The 20,953-nt window shown below is 41.0% G+C and overlaps 2 protein-coding genes across 4 annotated transcripts in view; both read left to right on the forward strand.

Moving 5' to 3' along the window:
- The window catches only part of RAB4A (RAB4A, member RAS oncogene family), a 34,766-nt gene extending 15,384 nt beyond the window's left edge, over positions 1-19,382 (forward strand). The window contains exons 2-8 of one of the 3 annotated variants that reach the window (XM_025391146.1): positions 793-873; positions 2,988-3,102; positions 9,669-9,731; positions 11,310-11,464; positions 12,814-12,909; positions 16,702-16,838; positions 17,659-19,382. In XM_025391146.1, the coding sequence (XP_025246931.1) occupies positions 793-873; positions 2,988-3,102; positions 9,669-9,731; positions 11,310-11,464; positions 12,814-12,909; positions 16,702-16,817 (626 nt within the window). In that variant the 3' untranslated portion in view covers positions 16,818-16,838; positions 17,659-19,382. The remainder of the gene's footprint in view (positions 1-792; positions 874-2,987; positions 3,103-9,668; positions 9,732-11,309; positions 11,465-12,813; positions 12,910-16,701; positions 16,839-17,658) is intronic. The other 2 variants (XM_025391147.1, XM_025391150.1) reach the window with 2 other exon arrangements.
- On the forward strand, positions 17,850-19,382 carry SPHAR (S-phase response (cyclin related)). The gene is made up of 2 exons (XM_025401382.1): positions 17,850-17,853; positions 18,981-19,382. The coding sequence occupies exons 1-2, from the start codon at positions 17,850-17,852 to the stop codon at positions 19,202-19,204; spliced, it is 228 nt and encodes a 75-aa protein (XP_025257167.1). The 3' UTR covers positions 19,205-19,382.
- Positions 19,383-20,953: the final 1,571 nt, after the last annotated feature.

Here is a 20,953-nt window from a genome sequence, read left to right on the forward strand (position 1 = left end):
CCGAGCTCCTCAGCTCCTAAGCTATGCAGAACTACGTACGGTTCTTTGATAACACAAAAAACAAAGTGAATTAATATGGGTAATATGAAGTTTACCTATACTACATCATGCTAATTAACAATTTCTATTTGGAAATCCTTTACTTCCATTTTATAAAAAATAATATCCCAAATTGAATGTATTACTATGTGTAAAGAAGAAATTATTCAGTTTGTCATTGAATCAGACAAATTTCACACTTGAAGTGCTGATCTAAACATGGCTTATGCTGCTAACAAATTACAGATGAGGGAAAAGAAGCAAGACCACATAAATCTGCAAGTGCAGACAAAACTTATTTTTTTCCTCCTTTTCCCTTTTCCCCTGCTTTTTAAAAAGAAGAAAGAAGTAGACTCTTCAAAGTCTACCAGGCTTACTGTTTTGTACAGAAAACACTTGAAATTTCTAAACTAAGTTTGCTGCCAACTGAATATGCATATTTCTTTGAATAGTGGCTAGCAGAGGGACAAGTTTTATTCATTCCAACAGTAGTTTTCAAACTTTCACCTTGCAAAGTAATTATTCAGAGAGCACAGTTTGGAAAACCACTGACTTAACATGTCAGCCAAATATCTAAAATCCTTAAATGTCAGAAGGTAAGTCAACACGTATATTGTCATTTCACAAGATACTCAGTTACCTCTTTTTCCTGTTATATTAACAACTAAGGTACTAAATTTTATGATCATGATCTAAGAAGAAATTCATAGCACCATTTTGAAGTTATTTTCACAGTCTCTTTTTATCTTTCAGATTTTTTGTTTAAGTTCTTGGTTATTGGAAATGCAGGAACTGGCAAATCTTGCTTACTTCATCAGTTTATTGAAAAAAAATGTAAGTGTCATCAAATGGTCATTCTCCCATGCATGTCTTCTGAGAGCCCTCTCTTGCTCAGATTTGTTTACAGTAAAACTTAAACTTTTTTCAGAGGAAAAAAGTAATAGTTTGAAAGTAAGTTGAAGGGTTATGTTATTAAACTTTGGGTGATGTGATTTTTTATTAAGTTAGCATTTCAGTTTAACAATGGTTCAATATATGATTACTTATACTGTACATTTTCCAAATGCTGAGAGATCTTATAGTGATATTGAAGATAGCAAAGGGGTTCTCTGGCAGGAATCCCATTTCCTGACAGAGCAGCCAGAGAAACTCTAGGCATACATTTTGGATAAAATAACAACATTTGGTCCTCATAGTGGGCTTGTATTGTAGTTAAGGCAGGTAAGGCAGTTGCTGTCATCAATCCTGTTTTATAGGCCAGGAACAGACCTCTTGACCACACAGCCCATCTTTTACCATCAACCTTCGCTGTTTTGGTAAGGGAGGTTGAATTTTTTATTTCAAACCATGTGAGACCTTGGAAAGCTGTAGAAGACTGTAGGTTTGAAAGGCCCTTAAAATAAAAAAAAATGCTTTTATAATAATGGAAAGAATTGTGGAGAAAGACCTGTCTAGTTGGTGGCAGGTGGGTGAAGGCTCAAAAACAGAATGTCTTTTTTAATTAAGTGTATCTTAAGAAAGTTTACGTGAGACACTGTAGGTGGTGGGTAAAAAGGAGAAAGAGCCAGTATGGGGTGGCTTGGCGGAAAGCTTTGAAGAATAATAAAATGCTAGAAATTTACTCTGCTACTTCCATTTTCATCAACCAAGAGCTTGTTGGAGCCTGTTTGTTTAGTGACATGGACCCAGTGTGTCTTAGTCACAGAACTGGTCCTTACTGAATTTAGCAAGTGTTCATTCACTGGATAGTTTATTTACAAGTTGCCAAGACTTTGCATGGTATAGTCTTAGAAAAGAATACCCAGAGGGTACTGGGCCAAGTACTCAGCTTATGTAATCACTCTCTCCTCCTCAGAGAACTCCCCTGCATGGTCCTCCCCACAACTCCTCACAACAGTGATGAACGGAAGGTCTCTCTTTGTAACCAGGATGCCCCTGGCCTTTAGCTGTTGTTTTTTGAAGGATTTTACTCTGCATTTTTCCTGGTAGTTTACTCCTAATGGAATTTCCGTACTAGTTCTATACTGTCTGGGCATGAAACAGACTAGCATAGTCACTGTAACCATTTATGCACCCTCTGCCCTGTGAATAATAAATCCAGTTGCCAAGTGGCATCCCTGATCCCTGGAAAAATTAAATTTTGTTCTGCAATTACAAAATACAAACTAGCCAATGGACTGTATAGCCATGATATTCAATTTTAGCTTATCTGTTCATCATCACCGAAATGTTCTTTCATAGGCAGTGTAATCCCGCTGGGTTTAGCAAAATACTTATTTTGCCTCTCTCCTGCCCATTCAAATAGTACTAATTTCTCCAACAAATTCATCCCAAATCATTTCCATAGAACACTACAATTAATAAAAGCTCAAACACCTGTAGATCGCATAGGGTTTTGTTTTGGGCTTTGTTGGAGGGTGTTTTGGGCTTTGTTGGAGGGTGTTTATTCTTTGGTTCAATTTTTTTCCTCCTTTTCCCTTTTCCCCTGCTTTTCCTTCCATTCACTGTTATTTCTTTAGAATATTTAACCATTCAAATACAGTAGTTGAAACTGTCTCCACCTCATTACTTACTGAGTTCCAGACCTGTCACTGGGCGTTACGCCCTTCAGAATGGTACCTGGTACGTCAGCAGTCGCCATCTGTGAGCATCTTCACAGCGCACAATTGCATGTGGTTCGAGTATGGCAGGGCTACCTTCAGGCGTAGGTTTTTAAATGTATGATTTGTTTAGGGGTTTTGAGAAAAATCTTTATGTCTGTTGGAGAATAGGGGCTATGTGTATTATCTTTTAAACTAAATGCATCTTCTCAGTGGAATGTTGGAGAAATGAATGGCTAATGTCCATTCCCCATTGGTGTAACTCTTGGTTTTAGTGTCACTTGTTTAAATTTATAAGCCTGTTAATGTTCTAAAATTAAATATGCTGTTCTTGTTTTTCTTTTTTAGTCAAAGATGACTCAAATCATACAATAGGAGTGGAATTTGGTTCAAAGATAATAAATGTTGGTGGTAAATATGTAAAGTTACAAATATGGGATACAGCAGGACAAGAACGATTCAGGTAGCTTTTCTCTAACTTAATAAAAATATTTGAAAATTTGATTTGAAATACTTGATGATATTCTCTCAATATGTAAGGTCTCATCCCCTCCCCAACACACCCCTTCCTTGTCCTAATCTCAGAAACTTCATTTTTGGAAACTTGCTTGACAAGACAGCTAAAATTCAGGTTAGCTCTGTGCAGCATGAATTACTAAAGAATACAGGAGGATTTCCAGGCAACCGCATTATCATTCGGAGGCTGACCCGTTCTCAGGAGGATGTGACACTGTGTATTGTACAGTATGTTTCTAGATTCACATCAAAGCACAAGTTTGTTTTTCTGTGTTCCTTTTTTAAAGAAGAACTTTTGAAAACCTCTTGTGAGGGTTTGTTTTGTTTTACATTAACTAGAGCATGTTCTGATGTTTGTTACACACTCCACAAAATATTCTCTCCACACTTTTATTACAATAGGGTCATAATTGAGGCTCAGAATGACTTCAGTCACTGCAAATGAGGTTACATGTTTAGTATTCTGTAACTACTAAAGTAAGAAAATAGATGAATATTTTAGTTGTGTTTTTTGCACAGATGCACAGTCAGAACAGATAGTTTTATAATTCAGTGAAATCCACCCCATTTGTAAACGTTTCACTTAAAGTTGAGTATATATCTTACATTAAATAATTGAAGTTTGGCCGGGCACAGTGGCTCATGCCTGTAATCCCAGCACTTTGGGAGGCCAAGGTAGACTTCCTCACCTGAGGTCAGGAGTTCAAGACCAGCCTGGCCAACATGGTGTAACCCCTTCTCTACTAAAAATAAAAATAATTAGCTGGGCGTGGCGGCAGGTGCCTGTAATCCCAGCTACTCTGGAGGCTGAGGCAGGAAAATCGCCTGAACCTGGGAAGTGGAGGTTGCAGTGAGCTGAAATCATGCCATTGTAGTCCAGCCTGGGCAACAAGAACAAAACTCTGTCTCAAAAATTAATTAAGTAATTGAAGTTCAATAATTGCTTCAAAAATACCATAACCACCTTTAATCACCATCATTTTTCTGGAAGCATTGATTAAACGCGGTGGATTCAACTAGACATGTATGCCTTTTCCTTCTCAGAACCCCACTGAAATATCTACTAAGTAACTGAAATTGAATTAATACAAAAAGGCCAAGATTGAGAGAGTGCACAATTATGGTTGAGAGATTTCCAAAAAATTTCTTAAAGATAGGAAGTAGATGGTGCTGTGACAGCAGAAGGAGCTCTGCCTTAAGTGCTGTAATGGGGGAAGCCATTTCTTCCTCCAGAGTCCCAGAAAAGGTCAGCATTTGGAAGCATCAGGTTCTACAGGAGGTAGACGTTATAGAGGTTCATGTTTACACACGAAATAAGAGGTTCAGTCTTTTACGTTGAAATGGGGTCTAGACTCAAGGTCATAAGGCCCACCTGAGGGCACGGGGTCAGGCCTGAAAAGAGGGAAATTAAGTGAAAGTGAAAGCCTCTGGCCCCCAACCGCCGCCCCCCCCCTCCCCCCCGCCGCCCACCTCTTCCCTGGTCACTGGCAGCCAGGTGTGTATGTCCCACATAAGAGAAAAGAGAAAAGAGCCTTCTCTAGAAAAATGAATAGTCGGAAAGGAAAGACTTGAAGGTACTGTGTTTTGCTTTCCCAGTGAAACAGCCCCATCTCTATCCAGTCATCTGACAGTGAAACCCTCCAAGCCCACCCGCTTCACCCACACATAAAGAGCTGCTTTTAGACTTTTTCATTCCTTGCTCTTAATGATCAGGCAGAAATTTGAAGAAAGTTTCTATAGCAAAAGAAAGAGCTCAAAGTAAAGAAGCTAGAACTTTCAGGGAATAAGAAAATCACACTAAAACCACAGTATCCTCAGAAAGAAGAGCAGAGATTGCATTGAAGTAAGTAATAGAAACAAAGTCATACTTAAAAAGAGCAATTAGAATAATAAGTAAACTCATGGTGAAAAATGGGAGAGATGACGTAAAGAATCATTCAGAATTAATCCAGAAGATGCAATGCCTGACTATTAGGAGTTCCAGAAGAGAAACAATAGAAGAAAACGTTTCACTGAAGGAATGAGATTCCAGATTAATTGGCCCACCTAAAATCAAACATAGTAAGGAAAAAGTCCAGACCAGAGCATGTCATGTGAAATTTCGGAACACCAGAGATGAAGTAAAGGAGACCAAAAAGGTTCCAAGAGGGAAAAAGCAGCCACATATACAGTGTGAGAAATGGAATTGCTTTGAACCCTGCCACAGCAACATTGGAGGCTAAAAGAAATGGAAGTATTGCCTTCAAAACTCAGGGTGAAATAATTCTTCAACCTAAAATTCTAAACTTAGCCAAACTGTAACTGTGCGAGTAAAGGCTGAATACCAACAGATGTGCAAGAATGAGCAGGAAGCCAAGATTATCTTTCTTAGAGACTTCTTAGAAATGTACTTTCTTAGAAAGTTTAGGAGGATATACTTCACCAGGACAAGGGCATGAACCGAGAAAGGGGAAAATGAAGCCAGCAGGAAGATCCAGCTCAGAATGGCACAGGTCTAGAGGGACGGTGAGGGAAAACTAAGATGTGATGGCACTGCCCTTCCAGGAGGACCAGGGGAACAAGTGAGGAGTCTGAGCTCACGACTCTTGTCAGAGCGGGAAGAAACAGCTCTGAAATTCACAGTTTCCTAAACCTTTTGTAGAAGTGGGAAGAAAGAAACTCTAAGATCCATGAGTGTAAGGGTTTTTGAGTTTTCTGTTTGTTTCCCCTGTGCCCAGAATAGTGTCTAGCACATAGGGGTACAGTATGTGCTCTTTTAATGACTTAATTAAAGGAAACCCAGTTACCAGAAAGAGAACTCGCCTTGCTTGTGGAGAGTAAGGCTCCCAGAGAGGAGTGAGGCAGGAGATACCTGTGTTTAATTTAGAGACTTTAAGTAACATTTCACTTTAAAGCTATCCACATGTATTATGTTGGTTAAAATGACTTTTGTAAGAAAATTTAACACCTCAGAGTAGTACTCTTAAATGTGTAAATTTGTCTACTTGAATAATTTATATAAGAAACCATTTGTCAAAAGACAGTGTTGTAAAATAAATCCGAAAGTAAAATTTTAAGAAGTAGATGTGATATAGCTTATCTTGAAGAGAACTGTTAGTTCCCTCTTCCTCTAGAAGCTAGGTGCCTGCTGAGCAAGAATAGAAAGGCGCTGCCTCTTAATAGATGTAAGAAGCGAGGCCTTTCCCCCTGCCCTAGGAGGTTGAGGGGGTGAAGCATACAGTCCACTCTGCACCTGCACCTGCCGCCAGTCCTTAAAGCGTGTGCCTCTCCTGGTAACAGTCTCAAGGCAGAGAGGAAAAGCTTCAAGCTACATGAAGAGTTTGAAGCTTCCTGACTAAGAGCTAAAAAGAACATTTAAAAGTAGCTCTTCTTTTCCAAGTAGCAAAGTAATAATTAGTAAGTTTGTTTGTTTGTTGCAAGCTCCAGGGTTTCCTTGTTCTCCAAGGATAGGCACTGTTCATTTCTGTGGTGTCTTTTTTTTTTTTTTCTGACATCAAGTCTATGGGGTTTTTCTTCACACCAGCCAGTTGGATTCTCTGACACCAACTGGGTGTCCAATACTTCACTTCTGACACTACCCAGAGTTAATGGAGACCCTCCAGGCTAAGGGCTTAGTCTCCTAGACTGCCACCCCCACTTCAGATGCCAGTCACCACTATAGTGCCCAGGCTTCCTGCACTTCTTGGCCAACTACAGATCTGGCAGTTCCCACGCCCTCCATCCTTCACATCCCTGTCAGGTTGGAGAATTCTTTAGAATGATTCACACAACTCAGGAAAAACATTTTTTTCCTGGCATTTACTGGTTTGTTAGATAGGTGTCAATTCAGGCACAGCCCAGTGGAGGAGATGCTCAGGAGGACGTGGTATGGGGATGGGCCACTCTCCCAGCACCTCCATGCCACCACCAGCCCAGGAACTCTCTGAACCCCATCATTTTGGTTTTTTTGTGGGTTTTTTTTTTTTTTTTTTTTTACATAGGCATGATTGATTAAAACATTGTCCATTGATGAGTGACTCAATCTCCATCCAGCTCCTCTTTCCTCCCCAGAGGGCTGAGGCGAGGCTAGAAGTTCCAGCGCTCTCCTCACACGGCGAGGGCTCCCACGGCCACAGCCCCCATCCCAAGGTTCTCTAGCCTGCTCCTCTTCCCACAGTTATCTCCTTGGCTTACAAAAGACACCTTTATCATTAAGGAAATCACAGGGGTTTAGGCCTCTGTGCCAGGAACCTGGGATGAAGACCAAATATGTTTTTTTAAAACTAGGCCACAGTTAAGTTCTGGAAATGTCTGGCTAGCAGTTGTCCAGGCCCTGTGCTAGGGACCGGGGTCCTCTGGTGAGTGAGACAGCAGAGCCCTGCCCCGTGGAGGGGAGGCAGCAGCCAACACAGAGACAGAGACAGAGCATCCCACCAAGTGGGATGGTGCCACCCAGGAGACAACGCACTGAGATAGACAGAGGGGGTCCACTGGATGGGGGTGCTTGGGGAACGTTGCCGAGGAGACAGTGTTAATGAGACCCAAGGGACAAGGAGAGCCAGCGGTGTGACGAGCCCAGATGGGAGTGGCAGGGGCTGGGAGCAGGGAAGAGAATGGGGCCAAAGGGCCAGGTACAGTGAGGGGTGTGTCCTGTCGTGGGCCTTGATGAGTTGGGCTACTCTGAGAATGGACTGTGGGCCACATGTGGCAGCAGGGACAGCAGCGTGGGCAGACACAGGATCTGTTTAGGAGACCGGACTAGGCAGGCGGAGTGAATGTGGAAGTGGACAGGAGTTGAGGATGAACGTGGAGCTGATTTGCTTTAGAAACAGCGGGGGTAGTGATGCCTCTTGCTAGGCCAGGACGGGCCTGGAGGGTGGAACCAAAAAGAGTTCTGCTGTGCAAATGTTAAGTTTGACATGTTTATCAGGCAGTCTCATGGAGATACGGAGGCAGCACTTGGATCTGAGCTGGAGACAAAATTTGAGTCGAATGTTAAGAGAGCCCAGGACCCAGCTCTGGGGAATTGCAGTCCCAGCAGGGCAGATTCAGAAGAATGACCAGAGCTAGAGAAGTGGCTGGTGCATGGGAGGAAGACTAGCAGAGTGCAGGGCGCAGAGGCTGCGCGAGTGAGTGAGCTTCGGGTGCACAGAGGGTGGGGATCTTGACAGGCTTTTGGGGAGTAGCAGAGAAAGATACCGGGTTGGAGGTGAAGAAGAGGAAGCTGCAGGTAAAGACAGCTCTTTCAGAAAGTTGGATGTGGGGCCAGGCGTGGTGGCTCACGCCTGTAATCACAGCACTTTTGAAGGCAGAGGTGGGTGGATCATCTGAGGTCAGGAGTTTGAGACCAGCCTGGCTAACATGGTGAAATCCCGTGGTGGCGGGTGCCTGTAATCCCAGCTACTCGGGAGACTGAGGCAGGAGAATTGCTTGAACCTGGGAGGTGAAGTTGCAGTGAGCTGAGATCGCGCTATTGCGCTATAGCCTGGGTAACGAGCAAAACTCTGTCTCAAGAAAACAGAGTTGGATGTGGAGAAGAGCAGACAGTGGGACAGTAGCTGAAAAGATTGTGCAGCATATTTCTGTTTTGTGTTTTAAGATGGATGGCACCAGAGCCAATTTATTTTTGTTTTGCTAATAGGAAAAATCCTGAACTCTCCTGGCTTTTTTTTTTTTTTTTTTTCTGTTGCCCAGGCTGGAGCGCAGTGGCATGATCATAGCTCATGATCACCTCGAACTCCTGGGCTCAAGCAGTCCTCCTGCCTCAGCCTCCTGAGTAGCTGGGATTATAGGTGTGCACTGCCATGCCTGGCTAATTTTTTATAGAGACAGGGTCTGTCGTCTTACCCAGGCTGGTCTCAAACTCCTGGCCTCAAGCAGTCCTCCCTCCTGGGCCTCCTAAAGTGCTGGGATTATAGGTGTCAGGCCACTAATGGGAAGAATCTAGCAAAGAGGGAGAGATTGACAATGTAAGGGAAAACGTGTGACCGAAAGACGCCTTCAACGAAAGACGCCTTCTTGAATGTGAGAGTGGGTATGACATGCTGGCACACTCAGTTTCCCCATGGTGATGGGGCAGGGATGCAGATGGGTGCAGGGCCATGGTGACTATGGATTCCACCGCCCCAAGAGGTGGTGAGAACTGGAAGAGATGGAGAGAGCTGTGCCAGGGAGTGGTTAGATGAGGAGCCCACAGAGAAGCGAGTGGATTGCTGAGCCCCTTAGTGGCCATCTAGGCGGTGGTGCTGGCTTCCACCTGCAGACAGCTCACCCTGCTAGGAGTTCTCAAAGGAGACATCCATCAGAGAGCTGCATCCGCTTTGAAGGAATCTCCTACTTGTCACGGTGATGTGATTTCAGGCAGAGTAACCCCTCTCACGTATGTTCAGGTGTCTTTGAATCATTTCTCTTTTAAACCGGCGTCTGTCCCTGTGCCGTGGTTTACAGAGCAAGCGTGGGTGTTTTTTCATGGGAAGGTGGGATACGGTAAAGGGTCTCAATTGGTTGAAAGTAAAACCAGTGTAATTCTTCCAGGTCCGTGACGAGAAGTTATTACCGAGGCGCGGCCGGGGCTCTCCTTGTCTATGATATCACCAGGTAATGCCAGCTCCCCGTGGTGAAGGAGGCTGCTCAGTGCCCTGCAGCCCAAAGGCTGGTCTTGGCGAGGTGCCTTCCATGCAGTGTGTGCTTTGTGTGTCTGGGGACGGTGGTGTGGCTGGCATCCAGGAAGCCCCTTAGCCCTTCCCTCTGGGGTCTCAGAGGTCTTTGAACAAGCCCCTACCACTGGTTTCCCATGCAGAGAAATGTGTTTGTAAGGTTTTAGGTAGATGAAGCAATCTATCTTATTGCATTACGTTTCTTGACATGATGCTTGGACAACACTTTCCTTAAGGTTCACAAAGCTTTATGTACGGTAAGTTATTAGAAGTGAGTTGAGAGAGGGCGAGGACACAGACGCTGGGCTGAGATTGCTTGGTTCAAATCCCAGTTGCAGTCACTAGCTGGGTGATCCTCTCAGGCCAGCTGCTTCAGCTGCCTGGGCCTTAGTTTCCTTGTCTGTAAGATGGAGGTAGTAATAATCCCATGATCCTCAGGAGGTCATTGGGAGATTTAAATTAGTTAATGTGAAGCACTTAGATAGTAGCTGTTTGTGACATATGGCAATTTAACTGAAATAAAATAAAAAATTCTGTTCCTCGATTGCACTGGCCACATTTTAGGTCCTCAGTAGCTACACGTGGCTGGTGACTACCATATCAGAACAGATTATAGAACATTCCTATCCATGAGGAAATCCCATTCGACAGCACTGATCTGAGTAGCACTATCTCAGAAACGTGTCATCTAAATGGCATCACCTGGGAGCCCTTTCTGGGTAGGAGCCTGTCCAGTGAGAGGCTGTCGGTCAGCCGCTTCCCTCTTCCAATCTGTGTCCCTGGAGACAGGCATTCTGAGAGGAAGCAGGCAGTTTCTGGCCCAGCACTTCCTGCACTTGCCCCAGCAGTGAAAGGCTCTGCCTGCTAAAGTGTGAAGTCATCAGTCAGGCTAGCAAAGTGCCATGAGAAGAACTCGGTCCTTAGACACATGAGGGCCAAAAATAGTAAGTCTGAGAGTTGGTTCTGGAGCCAGACAGAGCTGGTCAAGTCCTGGCTTTGCCACTGGCTGCTGTATGACCTAGGGCAATGTAATTAATCTCTCTGGGCCTTGGATTTCTCAGGGAAAAGGAGAATAATGGCAGTCTGTGTCATGGAATCCTTATAAAGAATCAATGTGATAAAGTCCTGTAAAACAAAGTGCTGGCACATTGCAAGGATTCATTAAGTGGCAGCAGTTAGCTGTGAAATCTTGCCTACCACAGTCTAGTACCTTGCACATGCTAAGAGCTCAGTAGATGTCAAATGAATGAAGGAATATATCTTTCCTTTTGCCCCATGACTGGGCAAACAAAAAATGACAAAATATCTGACTTACTGTCTCATTTTACCAGAAACAAAACGAAACAAACTCTGTGGATATGGTATATGTTTGGTGCATTCACGTTGTCTGAGTTACCTTAAAGGTGTTGGTGCCATTACCCTGAAATGTTGAAAAGCGGTGTGAGTAGTGAGAATGACTGGAAAGAGTTGCTAGTTTTATAAAATACATGTATTATTTTCACAATCTTATATTACGCAGCCGAGAAACCTACAATGCGCTTACTAATTGGTTAACAGATGCCCGAATGCTAGCGAGTCAGAACATTGTGATCATCCTTTGTGGAAACAAGAAGGACCTGGATGCAGATCGTGAAGTTACCTTCTTAGAAGCCTCCAGATTTGCTCAAGAAAATGGCAAGTGACCTTTTACTTCTTACTATTTTTCAAATGGCATATTTGAGGATAAAAGCATTTCTTTGAATTTAAAACATATATTGGAATTTCGAGATTAAACTAGATTTAGGAAATGTGGAATTTCCAATTGTTTTTACTATAAATTAGACCTGTTTAGCATATTGTTAGTGTATTGCATTCTGCCTGCAGAAGTTACTATAATGATAAAAGCAAATGTAGTAACATTATGTAATGACTTTTCAGTCGAAGGTCTTTGAATATTAGAGATCTTGGGCTAAAGTGAAATTTATAACAATAATCTTTAAAGACTCTAACCAAATGATGTCATTATTTTTTAATGTATTTTGAAGGAAATTTGGTAAAGTATTAGCCCAAATAGAAAGGGAAGCAGAAGAAATACTTGGCTTATTGGCTTCATTTGCTAAACTTAAGTCATTTGGTTATAGGTGACTTTGAAATTTTTTTGAATTTCCATGTAGAATACGTGAAAATGCCACATAAAATTAATGGTTGCTTTATTAATGGATAAGAGAATGATTTTTTAAAAATTCAGACATTTTAAATAATTTTTAGAACCAAAGACTGTAATATGCTAATATCAATATTTGATTGGACCCTAAGATTCCAAATTATATTGTAACTTTACTAGTTTCTTGCTAAGAAAATAAACATGAGAGAAATCCATACGCCATCATGACAGTTTTTAAAAAACTGTTTAGAAATCAGAAGTTTGGAATGTTAACAAAGATGAAAAGGAATTTAGATGTCATCTAAACTCATTTTTACAAGTGAGGATACAAGAGGCTAGCGAGGCTGTGGTTTGCTGAGAGAGCAAGCAGAACAGGCCTTTCTGCTGAGATGAACAGCCACTCTAGTGGGTAGAAAGAATATTAATTCCTATACTATCTCTTCATGGGCTGTATGACAAACTGCAGTATAGTCCCCTAAAAAGTGTAAACACTTGTAGGTCATATTTGTGGTGACGCTCAGATTGTTTGAAGGACATTGCAACTTTGCCTGAAATCAGTGGCAGGGCCATTTTGGCGAGCCAGCTCCTTCCTGATGGCTGGTCACTCAGCTGGGGAAGCCTGGTGGCTTGCTCAGGCCTTTCACCAGGTGAAGGGCTAGCACAAGATTCCAGTGACTTTTCAGTCCGGTGCTGGAATTCTTCTAACATTTAAAAAACACATAACGACATATATTGGTTTTATATTGACAGAAATATATGGTTTTAGGTTATAAATTATATTTTGTCTGCTTTTCTAAGAGAATGCTGCACAGACTTTTAGTAAGTGAAAATTATGATCATCTTCTAAATATGACTTTATTTTGTTTGATGTCCATTTTAGAGCTGATGTTTTTGGAAACAAGTGCACTAACAGGGGAGAATGTAGAAGAGGCTTTTGTACAGTGTGCAAGAAAAATACTTAACAAAATTGAATCAGGTAAAAGCCTTTCCATTAGTCAAATTTTCTTCTGCATATTTTACACTCTAGCTCAGTAGATCACCTTTTAATTAATAGTTTCAGGAGTGGTTTAATAAAGACTATTCTCTCTGTACCTGCCAACCTAAAATCATCACATATGGGTTCAAAGGTCATGTTCTCCTGGCTGAGGTGAAAGCCCTTCCTTATCAGGATGGTTTCCATGGTGATGAAGGTGGATGGGCACACCAACTCAGCTGTGGAGGGGTAGTCAAGGTTTCAGGGAGTGTTTGCATTTAGAATTATAGTATTTCTTGGGTCCTTCACTAAAAGGAGGAAGAATAGGCCTTTGTCCACTCTGTCAACAGCATGCTAATTCTGTTGGACCAGTGGTCATGTGTAAGGGAGTTACAGGTGCATGGTGTGGTGTTGATCTTTGCAGATCGGGCATCATGGAGCTATGGCGTCCAGAGTAATTTTGTTTCTGAAGCTCACTGAGCATGCCTCAATTATAAAATGCCTCATTTTTGTGTTTGTTGCTTCAGTTAAAATAATTCAAAATAATCCTAATGTAGGCAGCTGACAAAATACTATGTAATTGTCATTTACTAAAGTAACTATATATAGGCATCACCTTTTAATTGATTCATTCAAACATCTGAGTGCCTATTCTTTGTCAGATGCTGGGATACAAAAATGAATAAATCACACCCCTTGTCCCCCAAGAAACTGTCTTCCGTGGGAGACAGTCAGAGGATAATTATAATATCACGAGGCTGATGTGGTAATTGAGGGATGCACAGGCTCAGGGTAACATGAAGAAGGGGACCTGCCACAGCCAGAGGATAGAGGAGGTGTCAGGGAGGGCTTCCAGGAGGAGGTATTAGATGAGCTCAGGCTTTCAGAATATAACGAAGAGTGAGCCAGCAAAGGGAGTGAGCCAGCAAAGGGAGTGAGCCAGCAAAGGGAGTGAGGAAGATAGAATAGCAGGAGAAAAGGTTGAAGAAAGGCAGGAACCAGCCAGTCCTCATCAAGGATCTAGAACTTTATCTTGTAGATTACCAATTCTCAACCCTGGATGAACACTAGAGTCACTGAGATGCGTTAAAAGTTCTAATCCCAGGCTCTGCCTCTGGAGACGCTGAATTAATGGGGCTGAAGTATGGTCGAGGCATCAGCGTTTTTAAATGTTCACTCATGCGGTTCTAATGTTCATCCAAGGTTGAGAACCACTGCTGTAGGTGGTGGGTTGTCAGCAGGTGGGTGATGTGATCGGGTTGTGACCTGAGATAAGTCATGTATGTAGGGAGTTATGTTGAAAACAGACTGAAGAGAGGACAGAGTTGGAGGCCAGGATACCAGTTATAAGGCATTTTTGAGTAATCCTAGTAAGAAATGACTGATTAATGCTTTAACAAGGATATGGAAGCAGAGATGGAGAGAGAGAGATGGATCTAAGATATATTTAGGCAGTAGCATCTTATGACTCATATGCCCAATAGTGGAACAGGACAACTGGTTCTTAGGTGGGACAGGGTGAGCAGGAGAGGCCAGCAGGGGAGGAGGAACCAAGGATGACTCACAGCTGTCACACTGGGGTGTCTGGACAGAGATGCGGTGGAGCCAGAGGAAAAGCAGGGAGTGTGAGGGAATAAAGATGGCTCTGTTGCAAATGTGCAGCCTTTGTGGTGACACTGGGACATGCACATGGAGTTATCTAGTAAGCTTGGGGAAGAGTTCCTGGCTGGCAGTATAAATTTGGGAACCATCAATATATAGGAACAGCTAAAACTGTGGAAGCAATGTGATCATCCAGAGAACAGTGTTTAAGGAGAGCAGTGATCAACAGAACCCTGGAGATGAAGGATGAGCAGGGGAAGAGGAATCTACAAAAAAGATGAAAAAGGAAATGGTCAGAAATGTGTGAAGAAAATCAAGGGAATGTGGGTGTCACTTAAGCCCTAATTATAAGTAAATCAAAGGAGTGTTCATTATGTACTGTAATAGTAACAGAGGGAAGCCTCATAAGCTAAGACTGAGCTGAAAAACACACATTGGGATGCGGAATAGAAAGTCAGTGATCAATTTGATCAAGAACAGTTTCAGCAGAATTATGAAGGTAGAAGATGGCTGGCCATCCATCAGGAAGAAGTAGGAAGTGAGCAAGCAGAGTGTCCACTCCTCTCCTGAGGAAGCGCAGGCTGGCACTGTAGGGTGCAAAGGGTTAATTTAAAGTCAGGGGTGTGGGTGATGGGAGAAATTGCAGCATGTTTAAAAAGGGGGAACGGAGAGAAGAATGGGCAAGGAGAGGGCAGGGAAGAAGGAGGGTGCTAGGTAAAGGAGGAAGGAGGAGAGTCGGGCCCAGTTGGAAGGGCTGGGTTTCAACAGAAGTGGATGCGTCATCCTTTTGTATTTTTTTTTTATCAGAAAGAAAAAAAAATTACTAAGCTTGGTACAAAAACCAAGACTCTGTAACATAAATCATTACAGTTGGCTTGCTGTTGAGTATTACTAAGCTCAGCATGAGGTTGTATTTACATGACCTTGCTATTTTAATATTGTATCCCTGAATACATCAGATAGAGCAACTCATATACAGTCTTCAAGATGTATTTTTTTCTGAGATCATCAAAATCATAAGTACCTCTAGGTTAAAAAAAATAAGCGTATAAATTAGGATTCTTCAGCAGTACTTTTTATTTTTTTTAATGGGTAATACATTCAAAAACCATTGTTTTCTTCCCTTTTTTTATATAAAATATATGATAGACTACCACGCCTTGCTTTTTACTTACTATTATATAACCTATAAATCATGACAAATCAGCGTATAGTTCCCATATATACATATACCTAATGTACATATATATAACACATAATGTCATACGTAATGTGTGTGTGTAATATATAACATGGGTTGAGTATCCCTAATCCAAAATGTTCCAAAATCTGAAACTTTTTAATTGCCAACATTGCCACTGAAAGGAAATGCTCATTGGAGCACTTCAAATTTCAGATTTTCAGATTAGGGATGCTGAACTGGTAAGTATAATGGAAATATTTCAAAATCTGAAAAAATCCAAAATACTTCTGGTTTCAAGTATTTTGGATAAGGACCGCTCAACCTATATTTCATGTATGTGTTGCCATAATTTATGTAGCCAGTCTACTTTGGACATCTGGGTTGTTGCCAGTATTTTGCTATTATAAGTAATGTTACAGTAAATACTTTTATATATATATATATATATATATATATTTTTTTTTTTTGCATGTGCATGAGTCTGTGTGTCAGACAGATGCGCAGAAGTGGAATTGCTGGGTCAGAGAACATAAGCATTTGGGATCTTGGTGTAGAGGCGGTCACATTTTCTCCTAGTGATGGGCTTATTTCACTAAAGCCATGTCCACAGCGTGTAGTATCATCATACTTGGACTTTTGGCCCATCCGATAAGTGAAAAATTGTATCTTTGTAATTTAATTTTAAGTTATTTTATATAAATAATATATTCACATAATTTGAAATTCAAGAAGTATAAAAGAGTATGCAGTGGAAAGTCCCGCTGTTACCACCCCCTCCTGTCCCCGGCCATCTAGAACTCCTCCAAATCAGCCGTTCCTTATGTATCGTGCTAGAGACGTTTTGTGCTGGTGCAAGCAAACATGTAAATTGTTTTTTCCTCTTTATTCAGAATGGTGGGATATATACGCAGGGTTCCGTACTTTGCTTTTTTTTTTTTTTTTTTTAAATCTATTTTTGGGATCTCAGAAACATAAAACTTTTTTTTAAAGAAGACTTGCTTGGTCCTTAGGTGAGCTGGACCCAGAAAGAATGGGCTCGGGTATTCAGTACGGAGATGCTGCCTTGAGACAGCTGAGGTCACCGCGACGCGCACAGGCCCCGAATGCTCAGGAGTGTGGTTGTTAGGAGCCATGGGAGAGCGCACAGGTGGGTTTGGACACCTCACTGCCCTGAGTTCCTGACAAGCTGAAGTGCAGAGGCCTGTGAAAGCTTTGGGAAGCTGCAGTATGAAAAAGAGAGGATCCCAGCCGGGTGCAGTGGCTCTAATTCCAGCACTGTGGGAGGCTGAGGTGGGCCAGTCGCTTTAGTTCAGGAGTTTGAGACCAGCCTAGGCATCATGGTGAAACACTTATCTCTACAAAATACAAAAAATTAGCCAAGCATAGTGTCATGCACCTGTAGTCCCAGCTACTCATGAAACTTAGGAGAATTGCTTGAGCCTGGGAGGCAGAGGTTTCAGTAAGCCAAGATCGCACCACTGCACTCCAGCCTGGGTGATAAAGTGAGACGGTCTCAGAAAAAAAAAAAAAAAGAGAAGGAGAATATCCCGTAAGTTAAAGTTGGATGTTCTAACTGAAAGAATTTACACCCTATAGGAAATTCTCATGTTCTTGTTCAGAAAGAAAGGAAGGGCAGGTGGTGGTTGACGGGAGAGGGTGAGATATCCTAATTCCTTATGTCAGTGAGGAGCCTTTCCTGGATTGATTGAGGTCTAAATGAATGTGCCTTTTGCTAAAACAGGAGACCCATTTATGAAATTGACAAATGTCTCCCTTTAACTTTTTAAAGCTTCTTCTTTTTTCCCATTTACCACAGTGGACGTTTTATTTATAGTCGACATCATGTAGTAGACACAGACAAGTATTGAAAGACGAGATGTTCACGAATTCTCTTTTAGGCTTTAAGCTGTATTTACTTTTGCATTTATAATTGTGCAGATTTTGACATTGTTCTTATTATTTTTTAGGTGTTCATACAGTGGCATTTGGGACACAATCGTTGGAACCTGAAGAATCTGAAGTTTTTTTTACCACCATCCTTTTCTACTCTGTATGGAAGTAGATCTTTATGGGGAAAAGAGAATTTGGGGTGTTCTGCAAGCTGGTCAAAGTGGCACCGCAAATCATATAAATCGAATTAAATGGACAACACCGTTAGATGTGTATGTAAAAATTTTCTGTTTCATATTTTCCCTTTCACTTTCGGTTTAAAACATGCTATAAACATGCTATGTACTGTATGTCCTGTAGCCCAGTGCAGCTCCGCAGCATGGAATCTGATGTATGATATGATAGAATGTGGCACTAAATGCAGTTTCAGATTTTATTTTTTTTAATCATATGAACTAAAATTGTCGGTTGTGAGGTGTGCTCTTCTCATCATGTTGGTTATATTGCACAATTGGTTATATTTATGACCTGATATTCAAAGACTCTGGCATTGATAGCCAGTGTGTTTCTTATTTAATTCTGTTTACTACATTCTACATGGTGTTTACGTGATCCACACTTGAAATACTAGATCAGTAGACATTCACTAACATACCAAAAAAAATAAAATGAAAAATGGAGTTTTTCCGTGAACTTTATACTGTCCAGCTCTGTTGATTTTAAAGCCTCTTCATCCAGGTCAGTTCAGGAAGTATATGTGGAGTACCTGCTCTGTTTTAGGCTATGAGACTAGCACTGAGGATTCTGGTACCTTTACCCAAACCTACCGGGCTACTAATACTTCTCTCAGCGGTGGATAAAATACAATAGACCATGCAAGCTGGGGCCGCTCATCCATTTCCAGTTTGCTGGTCTGTCTGGTCTCCCTGCTAGAAAACACATTGTTTGTACTGTGCTTTTTCTGGAATTCAGTAGAATGGCATCACTGCCTGTTTTTCATATCTTTTGTTTCCTGTTCATTTTAAGGAAACCTGCTAAATCCAGTTAATATGAAAAGGACACCACTCATTAAGAAATTTCTTTATGGCTTCTGCTGAATACTTAAATGCCTTACTACAGTTATCAAGTTGACATGTTTTTAATTCATATAAGGTATATTGGGTATATTGAAGTGTATATTGTATTACAAAGACTTGTTCTTATATTTTAAAATGTCAGTGCAAAAAATATATGGTGGAACCTTTCTTTAAAGTTGAAATACAGTATTATTTAAGTCTGAAAGGTTAAAAAGCTTTCTTCACCTTATATATGTTCTTCCACTGTGACTTTTTAGTTGAAGACTAGTAAATTAACTTTTAGTTAGAAGATGCCTACTGCTTTTGTTGTTTATTTTAATCAGCAGAGCACAGAGACACACAAAAACTCTGGGAAGTAACTAGGATAAAAATACCAGTATGTATCTGTTTTAGATATTTTGAGTTTCGCTTTTTTTATGCCTTGAATATTTTATTTCAAAAAGTATCTGAAGCAAATTCTCAGACTGAACTACTTCTTAGACCTCACTGTAAGAATGTTTTATTCAATGTCTCATTTATGATAGATTTGCAAGCTGCTCATTTTTGAACAGCTTTTTGCATGGGATAGGAGCATGTCTATTCTAACACATCAGCTTATTCAAAAGCAAGAATTTTAAAAATAAGATAAATGTAAAGTTGTTTTATAAACGATCCTGTTAATTAACCCACAGACACCATATATCCTTCTGCATCCTTTGACCAATAAAAGTTGCTGGAGAACCAAACCATGGTGGTTCTTAATCAGGCTTTGCCTTTAGGGAGAATGAGGAGGGGAGATAATTCGGTATTGTTCAGGCTAGTAATAAATGTTATGTTTCTATTTCCCGTAACTCATTAAATTTTCAGGAAGCTCTTAATTTAGATTTCTAGGAAAGTAATTATTCAGTCTTCCTAGAAAAAGATTATAAAAACCATTTAAACTGGAGATCGTAATTTATTCTTTTACAGTCCAGCATTTAAGTAAAAATGAGAACATCACAATTTGGGAATCTGTAATGGTTTTGTTGAAAACATTACTTGTGGCTAGTATAAGAATTGCTGAATTCAAGAACATTGATTCCTAGCAGATCAATAATAGTATTTAAAGAATCTGATGCTAAAATTAGAAACTTAAATGATCTGTAATTTGTACTGTGACACAGCAGATGATGTTTCCTTATTTTCTGTCATCTTTTTATGTTTTTGGAGGCAAATTAGAGGTGCTTTAAAAAAACCCGTGAATTTTTAATGTTTTATGGTGCCATTTGTGAAGCACCTCTTTCCTGATCCATCTAACTACTCATGTATGTACAATCTGAGTTTGTTCCACTCGTTGACTTGGTTATTTCCCTATTGTATTTATTTCTTTAAAGGGTTGTTTTAGAATTTTAGAGGAATTTATCTGAGAACACAAGATTTACCACTTTCAGTAGGACAAGTGACCCAAGTTGTTGGTCACCAGCCTCAAAGGTTAGGAAACACTGCCTACTGATAGAAAATAATTTGGTTAGGGAATCTGTTTTTTCATTTAAAAGAGCATTTATGTACTTTTTTCCCTTCATATTTCCCCCTCATTTTTTGTTCTTTTTCTTTCTTTCTTTCTTTTTTCTTAATTTTATTTTTTGTAGAGACAGCGTCTCACTGTGTTGCCCAGGCTGGTCTCAAACTCCTGGCCTCAAGGGATCTTCCCACCTCAGCCTTCCAAAGTGCTGAGATTACAGGCATGAGCCACCATGCCTGGCCCCCCCAGATTCTCCCTTTATATACTTATAAATTTTTTATAATGAAGATTTTCAAATATACACAAATATAGAGAAAAATAGCCTAATGAACCACTATATCAGCCAGCTTCAACAATTGCCTACATTTTGCGATCTTGTTTTCTTTATCTTTACCCAGCGTTTTCATGCTATAGTACTTGAAAACATCTGAGGCATCTGTCATTTCACCCAAAAATACATCAGGGCCGGGTGCGGTGGCTCACGCCTGTAATCCCAGCACTTTGGGAGGCTGAGGTGGGTGGATCACTTGAGGTCAGGAGTTCAAGACCAGCGTGGCCAACATGGTATAACCCCATCTCTACTAAAAATACAAAAATTAGCCAGGGGTGATGGTGGGTGCCTGTAGTCCCAGCTACTTGGGAGGCTGAGGTGGGAGAATTGCTTGAACCCAGGAGGCAGAGGTTGTAGTGAGCTGAGATCATGCCATTGCTCTCCAGCCTGGGCAACAGAGAAAGACTCCATCTAAAAAAAAAAAAAAAAAAAGGTCAGTATGCATCTTTGACAATAGCATTTTCTAAAAATTTTATGAAATTTTC

Source organism: Theropithecus gelada, chromosome 1, assembly GCF_003255815.1.
Source record: "Theropithecus gelada isolate Dixy chromosome 1, Tgel_1.0, whole genome shotgun sequence".
NCBI classification, from domain to species: Eukaryota; Metazoa; Chordata; class Mammalia; order Primates; family Cercopithecidae; genus Theropithecus; species Theropithecus gelada.